Consider the following 12341-nt stretch of genomic DNA (forward strand, 5'->3'; position numbering starts at 1 on the left):
CCTGTTCGGACATACTTCTGTAAGTTACAGGTCTACAATTTAAAAAAAAAATTCATGAAAAACAGTGTACCGCTTTTGGTACAGAAATCTAGACATCAGTGTAACGCCCAGGAGGTTAAATAAAGAATCTTTGTTTATACACCAGCCACTAGATAATGCTGTGTAAGTGTATGAATTTGTAACACAGCCATCCACTGGTGCCTATAAGTATTTTACAAAAGATTAATAACAACAGAACATTCATTAACAATAAAATGACACCATTACTGCTGCAGAGCCCTTGGAACCTAGGATCCTATTCGGTCTTGCTCCGTCCCAGATTTCTTCAGGGAGTGGAGGAACCAGTGTGTACAGCCATCTTCTTCTGTCATCTTACTGGTCCTCACATCACCCGATCTCATATTGCTGAGGCGCGAGATTGGGTGACAGCTGATCTCGCTGCGCATGTGTGAGTTTAGCACTTGTTTTTTTTTTTTTTACATAGTGGTGAAAGCCCCTTCTGAGCCTCTAAGATCAAGCCTCTTGGGATTTGTGATGTATGTATCCCAGTAGGCTCTGGGTTTCCCATTCAGTCTTTACTGCTGCAGAAGACAGAAAAGGAGGGGTCCTCCCCTTCTAACTAAACAAAAGCATTTTTTTTTTTAAATAAAATAGTCATCTACACTTTTATTTATTGTTAAAAATGAAAATAAATGCCAGATTATGGCCATTCAGTTCTCAGTAAGTACACAACTATGGAGAGGGAGGGTAAGTTGGGTCGGTGTAAAGGGCTCAGAGAGAATGAAGGGATTGATTTAATATAGTGCACTGACTCTTTAAGCTGACCCCTAGTACCCCCATACATATATGTGTTTAAACTCTTGAAAGTAGAGCTAAATGTTGTGTTGATAGAATAAACATTGCTGCTTGAAGCTTGATGAGAGCTTTGCAAATAATTTGTAAGGTTTGCTAATCATACTTTACTTATACAGGGTTAAGCTATGTGGAAAGGCCTATAAGGTACCCAGAGTCATTAGATCAGATTTGATGGATCAATGTCTGTGGGATACATGCTACCTCCCTACCATGCTCTGTAGTTTAAACTTGCACAGGAGTCTGAAACAAAATCTGATATTCAGGTATCCAGGTATTAGTATAGATTCTTGAAGGTACTCTAATAATCATAGTTGGGAAAACGTTTAGCTCCAAAATGCCATTGTGCGGCCAAGCTGAAGTGGGTGGGTGCAGAAAGGGGTTACATGGGTTATGGGTTAGAAAGCCTCATAATAAGGAAAAAGATCACAGCAGACACATTCATGACTTACAGGGCCTATATAACCCTAACCACTCCATGGACAATGCCCAGAATTCAGGTGTAACACTGCTTAGACAGGATTTATGTTTGCACTGTTTCAGTGTCATGGGTTCACTGGCTTCATCCCAATACTACAAAACCATCTAACAGAGCATAGCCCCCCCTGAGGCCATAGCCCTATCTACAGCCTGATGTGTTCTCATAACCCCTATATCTGATCATCTACTGACTGATTGATAGCACTCTGCTCTCTGTCTAAAGATGAAAGGGTGCAAGTGTAGCATTTTCTGCTTTTACTGTTCTTTGCATGTGATCTAGAAGTGCAGGAAAATCTGCTTACTCTGTGGAGGGGAACAGGAAACAGGCAGGCACCTTGTGTGTGGGAAAGGTTAGCAAGACAGCCAACATGCTGCCATTAGACCAGAGAGGGACATTGAGATCACTGAGCATTTAGAAAGCTGGAAATGGGGGAAACCCATCCAGAATGGTGACAATTTGGCTGAAAAGACAGAGATGCCAATCCACACCTAAAGACCTACCACCTAAGGTGATAATGCAGTCATGTATTGTCCTCTCTACTGCTTAATGACATCTCATGTCTGTTTATATCTCAAGTAACTTTCACTCTTCCAGGAAGAGTCCATAACTAAGCTTGCCATACATTTATACATAACCCCCTTGTCCCATTGACCAAAACTATGCAATTTAAAGATGAATCTAAAGGATCTAATTGTTATTAAATGCTCGATCAGGCAGGTCATTGTTGCAGAAGGTGATGTAACTTCTGCAATAATTTGTCTTACCTGCCTGATCACTCTGGGTTTCTGGTGACAAAGCTGAGCTGCACATGCAGTTTTCCTTTACATGCGCCTGGGGTTAATAAACGCCTGTGTGCCTGCATGGGTGTTACATCATCCCAGCATGGCCAATCAAGATGGCTGGAGATCACTTCTGGGAGGAGGAACAGAAAGGAAGATGTGGCGTCCGGGAATGGAATGCCTATAGAGGAATCAGCAAGATTTAGTTATGCTTTCAAAGAATTGCTTGGAACAGTACAAATCTAAATTAGACTTTTTTTCAACACACTATACTCCACTGGTCAATGATAGGTAAAGTAGGGTTCAGCCAATCCGGCCAATGGATGATGACAGGAAGTCATGTCAATGACAGGTACAGTCATATCGGATCTTTTTTACTTGGATTGCTCAAACTCCAATCTGTTTTGGAGCCTACACTGATCAGAACTATCCAATCACTTTTAATTGTTCAATGCCTGTAATTAGCTTGTCTGTAGTGACATCCAGCATCCCTCATCGGTGATGAATCTTCTCAAAATAGAAGGAAAGTGTCCTCAAAGTGTACCTATCAAAAATATATATATATTTATTACATCAGATTATTCTGAAATGGTGTATTTAACATAGCACACCATGCATTAATATAGCAGCTCACCATGGTGTCGTGTGAATAGGCCATTCTGGCCCATTTTTGTACTATGCACCTTGGACATGCATTGCAGCTCAGCATGTTGCAGTGCGGTAATAACCACTGCCCAATGCTTCCTAATGCAACATGCAGTGACCCAATACAATGGAATGAATGGTCTTGTATTACAGCATGTATTTATAGTACTCTGTTTTATATGCAACAGCCCAGCCACCTTTTTTTTTTCCCTACAAGCGTCTCTGTTAAGATTTATACATGGTAACCATATTCAATACAGATAATTTCTGTATTCCATCTAATAGTTCCAATCCAGTAGAAGGACCGTCCATCTAGAGCAGTGATAACCTTATAGAGACAGAGTGCCCAAACTGCAACCCAAAACCCACTTATTTATCGCAAAGTGCCAACACGACTGTAAAAAGCATGAGGTTAGTAAACCAGGCCATATCAGTGAGCTTTGGATATCCCTGCCCTTTTTCATTCATAAACAGCCTCATTTCATTTAAGCAGGCTACAAATATCTCTCTATTTATTGTACAGCGCTGCATAATATGTTGGCACTATATAAATCCTGTTTATTAATAATAATAAAAATGATATCACCAACAGCCTAACACAAAATTACTGCTAGCCTTGCATGATTATTTAAATCTGTGCTTTCATCCCAGCACATGGAGTAACAGGCTGCCTTTAGTAAGTCAGTGGTGAGCTGCTGACTAACATCACTTGCCCTGTGCTGGACTTGATCTTTAATGCATCTCAGAGGCCAATGGCTTATCTAGTCCAGCTCCTGTTTCTCACAGTGGCCCACATCTATAACAAAGAGTTAGCACACACCTATCAGGGCTAGTAACCCATGATGGACTTTTCCTTCAGAAATTTGTCCAATTCTCTCCTAAAGGCATCTAAGCTAGATGCCATCACCACAGTGCAGATTTACCGCCTTCATTTATTTCAGTAACAAAGACATTGTCATTAAGACAAAAAATTATCAACATCTTTCTAGTAGGGTGCAGATAGCAAAAAAAAATATTAATAATAATAGATATTGTTTATATCTCACATTACAGGAATGCAGGGAGTTTTAGTAAATGCATGCCAATTGCATAGCATTGCAGCACATTGCACATCGTTTTTTAAAGCACTGTGGAATGCAAAACACAGTTACAAGGTTCCCACTACATTCAACAGACAACCTTCTACTAAAAGCTTTGTGTTCTGGTCCTGACTGGGTAGAGCAGACTGGTACTCTGGGCTGTGTAGCTCTATTCTGTGTCTTCAGATTTCATACTGTATTTCCCATAACTAGGACAGAGCAAAACAAGATCCCCCCTCATGTCTGCCTACCCCTCCATCCTACCCTCTGTACTTTCACCCTTTCTGGATCGACACATCAATTTCATTACACATCAGCTGCCTCTCTTCCCCACAGTCTGGTATTCTGAGTTTTTTAACTGATGACTCCGGAGAAAAGAAATTAGACAGTTATTCCAGAAAACCTATTGGTTAAACTTTACAACATCGACCAAAACTTAAATCTGTTCTGATGGGATTAGAAGTTTTATTTACATTACATCATTCCTGGTATACCCCACAGATATGTTTTATCCCATAGTTATTTTAAGGCTTTATTTGATACACTATTTATTCAAATCCAGTCCTTCCTCTTGTGCATTGTCTACAGAGACAGAATTGATAGCGATTTTTCATTTATTTTACAGGTAACGAGGAAAACAAATACTCACCTCATATCTCTTTTCTTTGTGTTCATAAGCGACTTTCTCAGTAAAAGAGGCATGCTCAAGCAGAGTTGGTTTCTGAGGAGGTGAATTCCTGTGCTTGAACCACTCATTGAAAACTTCATGTGTTTCCTAAACGATAAAACAATTGCAATTCTATTATACCAACCTCACCAGCAGCCAATTCATTTAAAACAAATATCAGCTTTGTCAGTATTTAGAAAAAAATTCTGTAGGTTCTGTAAGGGTATATATCAATGGTTCACATTTGCTTATGTCAGGGTGTCATTTCATTAGATGCTAGAATGCTCAATATAAGTGGTCACTCTAATAAGAATATAGGAAAAATATATTAGCACTTATTGTGCCGCACACCATTCTTCCAACACCCAAAGCAGATTGCATACACTTAGAAAATGTGTCCAAACACAGGGCAAGGGAAGAATACAAATATGAAGAAGCCTCTACTTAATGAGCTGTGTTAGGTATTGCCTTGCCAATTTATTAATATGGATTGCTTGGCCTTGTAACTGGGACTATTTTCCCTTGCTGGTGGAATGCTCTGTTATGCACATAGTCTACATTCCTTATGATGAAAGCAAATACAAAAATCCTGCAGTGATCGACACTGCGGGGAGATTAGAGCTTTAGAGAAGACCGATACCATGCAATTTTTCATAGTATGGAAGGCTACTCCATAAGTGCATACTGACCTTGCCTTGTATTTAGACAAACCTTTTTTTTTAGTTGGTGGGGAAAAAGTGTGCATTGTGGCTGCAGCAATCACCTTGTTTACATTTGAACTCTGAAGTGGGCTACAGAACTGTTGCAAGTACTGTTTTTAGGGTGAAAAATATACTTTTTTAATAATAATTTATGAAGGGTTTGTTTAGTTATTATGGAGAACTGCAACTGTGAATCCGTTATTTGTTAAATCAATGGCAAATTCTTTTACTCTAGCCATCACTGCTTACCATGTATGCTCTTATACACAGGTGTTCATGTTTAGCATTGTCATCCTCTGCTGTCACAATGCTACATTGGCTGTAGATCTCAGCTATAGAGTCAGATGGAACTTTAGCCAATACTTCTTTATCAGCATTGTGTTTCTTTGATGCTACATGTAAAAACACATACATCAGTACTGTTTAATGTGCCTTCAAAATGTCCAACCACTAAGTCATATAATATAGTTATATCTTAGTAAAATGAATTCATACATTTGAATGACAGGCACTGAGATTCTGAAGCTTTCCACATATTCTAATAATTCATAAACTTTAACAAAAGAACAGCTACATACTGCCCTCCTCCAGTCAGCTACTTCTAGACATTTCTAGAATGTGTCTTGATTTAACAAACAGGCACAAGAAAGTGTGAATTAAATCCTGAGTAGTTTACTTTGAAATCACATTTATAAAGGCATTCAAAAAAGTAAAAATAAAATCTCCTTTCAACAATTATGTCAAAATGTACAACTTGTTTCTGCTGCCACATGAAATATGTAATATTTCTTACCTAGAAAATTCCTCATGATGGCATTGCTCAGCTTTAGAGCCTCAGCTCTCTGTGCAGGATCAAACACCAGCCAGTCTATCACATCTATCTTTGCACGGTCATTCTGCAGGGAGGAAGATTAGGGTCAAAGATGAGAATTTGGCGATATACCCAGAAATCTGTTATCTTGTATGCATTTGTTTTCTACCGCTACCTATACTAATTAGAAGCTATCCCCCACATGAAAGACACAGCCCGTTTTGTAAGTGATAGTAAGATGGATGAACTGTAAAGGAGTTTGATATCATTTAGGATTGGAATAGGGCAATTAAATGTGTTACATACTGTTTGTTGAATTTTTGTTGAAGTCTGCAGCAGTTTTTATATTGTGAACAAACATATTTACGTAACTTAAAGCGTACCTAAATTTAGAATTTTCACCTTACATAAAAGGGTAGACAACCCTTTTATATAGGGTAAAAATTCTGATTTCTGAATTCTGTTTGTATTTTATTTGTGCAGCACCGCCTAAGATGTGAGCGCAATGCCTCCCGGGATACCTACATCACGCATCCCCGAAGGCTTATGGGTGCTCGCTCAGGTATGTGCAGAAGGAGACTTTTCGTTAAAAGGAGAAAAAATTGCCTGTTTTTTTCAACCTACATCACCTGATCTCGTGCCTGGGTCGGGTGACCTGGGAAAAAAAACCCAGAAGAAGAAACAAAGATGGCGGCGCGCCAGCTCAGAGACGAATACCGGGACAACGCGTGACCAAATGGAAGACACCTCCGGACCGATCAACTGCACTGCGGGATTGAAGGTAAGTAGATTATTTTTGTTTTTGGGGCATTTGAGTTTAGTTCCACTTAACCTTCCTACCCCAGTACCTCCTTCTTAGCTGCATCATACAGTTAATAGGAGATAAACAGCTATGGAGATACATGTACCTTCCCTCTTTTTCTCTTGAAGGATAGCACTGGTAATTGGCCCATAATTGAGGTAAACTGGACAGTAATCCTGTTTATCCTCAAATCTATGAGTTTACAAAAGGCTTCCTCTCTTCACTCCTAATAGTTACTTAGAGCAGTAGGGAAGTGTCAAGGAGGTTACTATGTTTAGTTAACAGGACCTGGAAGGACAGTTTTATTCCAACCGTGACTGCAAATAAGCAGCCTCAGTCTTCTACTCATCCGCGGTGTAGTCTCTGTACGTGTGCGAGTGCTTGGCATTGAAATGCCCCTTGAGATTCAGCCCCTTGAAATTGCTATTGGTGTCGTTGTACACTAAACACAGGGCTTTGTTGTTGCGTTGGACGAAGAATAATTTGTCAGCCCACAATGTTCAAGGTCAACCTTCTGGTGACTGATAGCTGCGCGTTGCTTCTGCTCTTTAGGCACAGTAATTGGGGTTATGATAAAATCAGATTTTGAATTGGATTACATGTGTTAAATTAAACCTCCAAGCGCAAAACCTACTACACTATGTACACAAGCTAGATTTTTATTGCCCGAGATCGATTTTTATTGCCCAAGTTGATCCACATGGTCGTCTTGGGTGAAAATCTTGAATGCGTACAATAAATTAGGTCATTTATTGATCGTTCGTGCTTAATCACTAAAGACTGATGGCATATGACCTCGAATTATATTTTATGGGGAGGATATAATAGAGGACTTCCTGCTTGCCAACCCAAATCCCTTGTTTGCAGTGCATAGTTCTCCTCAGCCCCCATTTGGTGGGTGGGCCACCCGGCAGCCTTGCCCCCTCGGTCAAGCTCCTATCAGCAGCTCTAGTCCTCTGAACAGACAATGGAGAGGCTGCTCTGTTCTCAGCTGTCATCCATTGAGAGGATTCCAGCTGCTGCCAGGAATTGGTGGGGAAACAGCACTATGATGAGATTGAGACTGCCCTCCCCCCATTCCACAGCAGTGCTGAGTCTTCTATTAAAAAAAACCCAAAAACCTTGTGTAAAAATGTATCTGCCTGAGTGAGCGTGTATAATGACATCATTGGCAGCCTAATAGCTGTGTGTGTAACTGCATGTCATCCTGCTGCCTTACAACTCCCTATGTACAGACCTTCATATCTACTAAACTGTAAGTCCTAATGACTTTCAGGGTGCACAGGTAACACTCATAGGTAATAGTGGTAACCACAATTTCAGCTTTTAAAAATTTCAAGATATCGGAGTTGTAAAAACTTGGGAAAATATAACTTTGGGAGTGCAGTTTCAAAAGCAAGTTTGCCTAAAAGTCCTTAATTTAAAATGTAAATTAGGGCCCTCGGGGCCACTTATATAGAGAGGAGTATTGGGATGGGGCCCCTAAATTGATACCTACCTGTCACAAATCTATAACTGTTATATTATGTTACCCTGTCTGTTTCTCCTCTCTTGAACCCCAACTTCCTTAGAATGGTGGGGTGTACAAAACTGAAAATGTAGGTGCAGTGGGGGGACACTACCCCCCCCCCCCACCATTAAAAATTATTTATTATGTCAAATAAACTCCCCTGTTACACATTACTGCCCACTTTTAACACTTAAACCCCAATTTCTCAACAATGGGAAGGTGGGAAATGGGAATGGAAAAATGTATGGGGGAACATATGTGGCTAACACCCCATAAAATTTCTTCACTATGTTATCATTAGAACATTAAAAAAAACATCAAAATAAAAATTGGGGTACAGGTACTGGTAGGTTACAGTCATGTGTAACAGGGCAGCATGTTTTGATGGGCAGAGTTTATGTTGTAATGATGGCATGGTGAAAGTTTAGGGGTGTTACCTGCCCCACTTTGTTCTTGAGAAATTAGGGTTCAAGATAGGGAGGCGGACAGTTTGATGGGCAGAGGTTTTTTTAAGGTTTTAGGGGGGTTTATACATCTGTTCCCCACTTGCACCTACATTTTCAGTTCCCTGTACCACCCTTCTCCAGAAAAATTGTGGTTTAAAGGACAGAAGTAGTAGCATAATATTACATTTATAGTAATGTGGAAGGTAGGTAAAAAATATGGGGGCCCAACCCCAATGTTCCCTGCTATGTAGGTGGCCCCTAACTTGCATTTTTGATTTTGGGCTCCTGAGTGCACGTTTTTAAACTCATGATTACCATATCTTGAAATTCTTTAAATACATTTGGTTATTAGTAGCTATGAGAATACCCTGTGTACACTAAAATTCTCAAGTCATTACAACCAACAATTTAGGAGATCTAAAAGGTTGAACACAGTTAGTTGTTAGACTGCAGAATATGACAAGCAGCCTTTACATACACACAGCTATCACACTGCAGGTGGATACATTTCACAGGCAGTTTTTCTTTTGTCCATTGAATATGGGCAGTGATGGGGGGGGGGGCACTGGCTGTACTGCCCCCATCTGCTATCACATCCACAACGTGCTTAAAGCATCACTGCATTTTAACATAATATAAAGGGTGACATTCCTCTTTTTTATAATAGAAAAATGTTTTTTTGGGGGGGAACCCTCCTCTTATGGCTTTACTGCCATGGTGGTAAAGACTGCAGGGTAAACCTGCAGCCTCCTGGGGTATTTGTGTCATATGGTGGCTGTGGGCTGCTCCTTTTGCCCATGCATGACATCGGGAATCTATATCATCAGGGGCTTTCCTATATTTTCACACATGCCCAATGAGATCAGCACTGGATGGAATGGTGAGCATCGGAAAGAAGAGGGAAGCTGAGCAAGCGTGGGACTCGCTGGGCTCAGTTAGTGAACAGATCAGGTAATTTTTCTTTTCCCCACAAAAGTTCTGCGTTATCTAGATATAGCACTAGGAGGTGACATCTGAAGTCAGGCTGTATTCACACTGGCAGTAAATATGAATATGCTGCATTTACTCTCTCTTTCCTCTCGCCAGGAACCACTGCTGCTTGAAAAACTGCTAGGCCTGAAAAAGCCCAGCACTTACCACTTGTTACCAATCCCCAGCAGTTACCAAGTAATCACTCAGGAGGGGTAAAAGTAAATTTCTTTACTGCTAATATGAACTAAAAAAATTAGACATTCTAACAAGCTAGGCATTAGAAAGTTAGAAAAAGTATAGGGGGTAGGTAGAACACTGACACAATAAAGATTACTGGATACCTGTGGCATAAATAACTGGGAACAATAAATTTACTGTCTCTTGCCCCGCCTGCTTTTTACCACCCGGCTACAGCTTCCCCCCACCAGGCTGAAAATATTTTCTGGGGAGAACTCTGCATGTGATTATTAGGGAGGTGATTTGTAGAAGTATATTGCAGGCACACCTATGTTCTCTAAATACTAATACTAAATACTAATAATGCCCTTAATATTGGAGTTCAATCTTATCTCTACACTCAACAATTTCATTAGTATAGAAAAATGAATACGTGATAAAGGGCCACCCTTGATGGGTTCCGGTGCCAATTTGGATTTCCTCCTACCTAAATCCTTTCATGGGGATAGTGACTATCAGGGTAGTACAGAGAGATTTTAGTAAAAAAAATTCTAGTAAAAATCTTTGACCAAAACAGTATCTGGTTAGTGTGTGTTTGATCTAGGTCTTGTTCAATGTATATAAACCTAACGTGATCCTTGTGGATGTAATTTCAAATTAAGTCAGATACCTCTTGCAGAGATTTATTTTGGTTTATGCTTTTTTTAAAGTACATCCTAATTCTAAACATTGCATGGGCTAGGATTAACAAGGCATTAGGTTTCACACCAAATGATTGTCCTACATGCCATATGGGACTTGTTCCTAATATTTGGTAAAGTTCAGGTTTTCTCTTGCTACAGGACAACAGCAATCCTGAACCTTTTTCTTATCAAAAAGTTCACCTTAATACCAAAGGAAATGCCAGAGATATGTTAATACCTTTTTTTACACTTTCATTAATCTAAAGTATTATCATATAGAATTACCATTGAAAATAACACATACAATAATATCTAATACATGTTCTTTGATTCCTTAGCCCTAAGGCATGAAAGGTCAGTATGCCTGAACATTGTATTTGTTATATGTTTTCCCTATTTGATGCTTCTTTTTAGTTTTGTTTATTTTTTGCAAATTTTTTAAACATTACATGCAAAAACTTCTCTATACTACATTTATAATGCAAATGTAACTTTTACAGATTTGCCATGCAAATAGTTCCGATACATTACTAGCTTTTAGGAAGAAAGGTAGTTTCATGCAAAAATAAGCATCCTAACATTTCCAGGATTGTTGGATTCCTTTGTCATGCACTGCACCCACCAACATTTATGTCACTGCTGATTTCTGTGGTAAGGTGTAAAATCATAGCCCTTTCTGGGACATCAAACGTTTATTTGTATACAACATCTACAGCTTAGGTTATGTCAAAAAGAAATTAAAAGGAGTGGGGGGTTGTTGGATTCTTAAAAGGAAATAAGTATTATATACCCATAACTGAAGACAATGGCATATCATAGTACAAATATACAAATGTTGCCCCTGATTCACTAAAGGGCCACATATTAATTGTCAATACTATAAAAGAATCTTAGAGTATGCAGACACATTACAGGAGGCTGTTAGATACCATATCAACATGTTAACAGTCAAGGATGGGATTTCTTCTCCCTTTAGGGAGATTTATCACTTCCTAGTATGTATTCCGGACAAGGAATTAAGGGAAATTTTCCATACAGGACAAAGGCTGCAAAAAATATTATTCATCTCCTAGAGGTCTCACCTCCAAGATGCCATTCACATTGGTACTGGGAAGCTGTGGAGGGCAAGTCGCCCTATCACGAAGCACCAGGAGACCTTGAAGTTCAGTGAAGCAGAAGGTTCTTTATTTACGTGCAGCACGGGATTCACACTATCAGCTAACAAGTGCCTCAGCACGCTGAAGGAGAATCTGCCGTATAGTTGAGATATGCAAGCATTTATACAATTCAGCTTTCATTCTTAGCTGTGTGGTATGTAGTTGGCTGCTCAAGGCTTCACCTTGTACATGATGTTCTGCTCTCCCACATAGTTCCCAACTACAAAACATCAAAATATATCATCTAACCCTGAAATCCCACAGATACAGCTGTTCTCAGCAAAGCGTTACAAGCACATGATTAATATTTCTCTACGTGACCCAAGGTTATACTAATTGCGACTATAGCTCAGCTTCTTGGTATGCTAATTGGGTGAGTTCCCCCCTCCTCCACCAGGCAGCTCAAACAGTTTGGACATACAGATTTATGATAATAAAATCAACATGTTATTACTTTCAACAAAGCATGGTTGCTAAGTGGTTAACACTCTGCCCTTTGCAGCACTAGGTCCCAGGACTGAATCCCAACTAGGACACTATATGCATGGAGTTCTCCCCGTGATTGTATGGGTTTCTTCC

At 39.7% G+C, this 12341-nt stretch overlaps 1 protein-coding gene across 1 annotated transcript; it reads right to left on the minus strand.

Annotated features, from left to right (window-relative positions):
* Positions 1-1649: 1649 nt before the first annotated feature.
* LOC140322062 (nuclear pore complex protein Nup107-like) lies at positions 1650-11904 on the minus strand. The gene is made up of 5 exons (XM_072398707.1): positions 11688-11904; positions 5998-6100; positions 5454-5596; positions 4486-4611; positions 1650-2656 (listed from the first exon to the last, which is right to left on the minus strand). Exons 2-5 carry the CDS (start codon positions 6011-6013, stop codon positions 2624-2626), a joined length of 318 nt encoding a protein of 105 aa, XP_072254808.1. The 5' UTR covers positions 6014-6100; positions 11688-11904; the 3' UTR covers positions 1650-2623.
* Positions 11905-12341: the final 437 nt, after the last annotated feature.

The sequence above is a fragment of the Pyxicephalus adspersus genome, chromosome 2, assembly GCF_032062135.1.
Source record: "Pyxicephalus adspersus chromosome 2, UCB_Pads_2.0, whole genome shotgun sequence".
Classification (NCBI taxonomy): domain Eukaryota; kingdom Metazoa; phylum Chordata; class Amphibia; order Anura; family Pyxicephalidae; genus Pyxicephalus; species Pyxicephalus adspersus.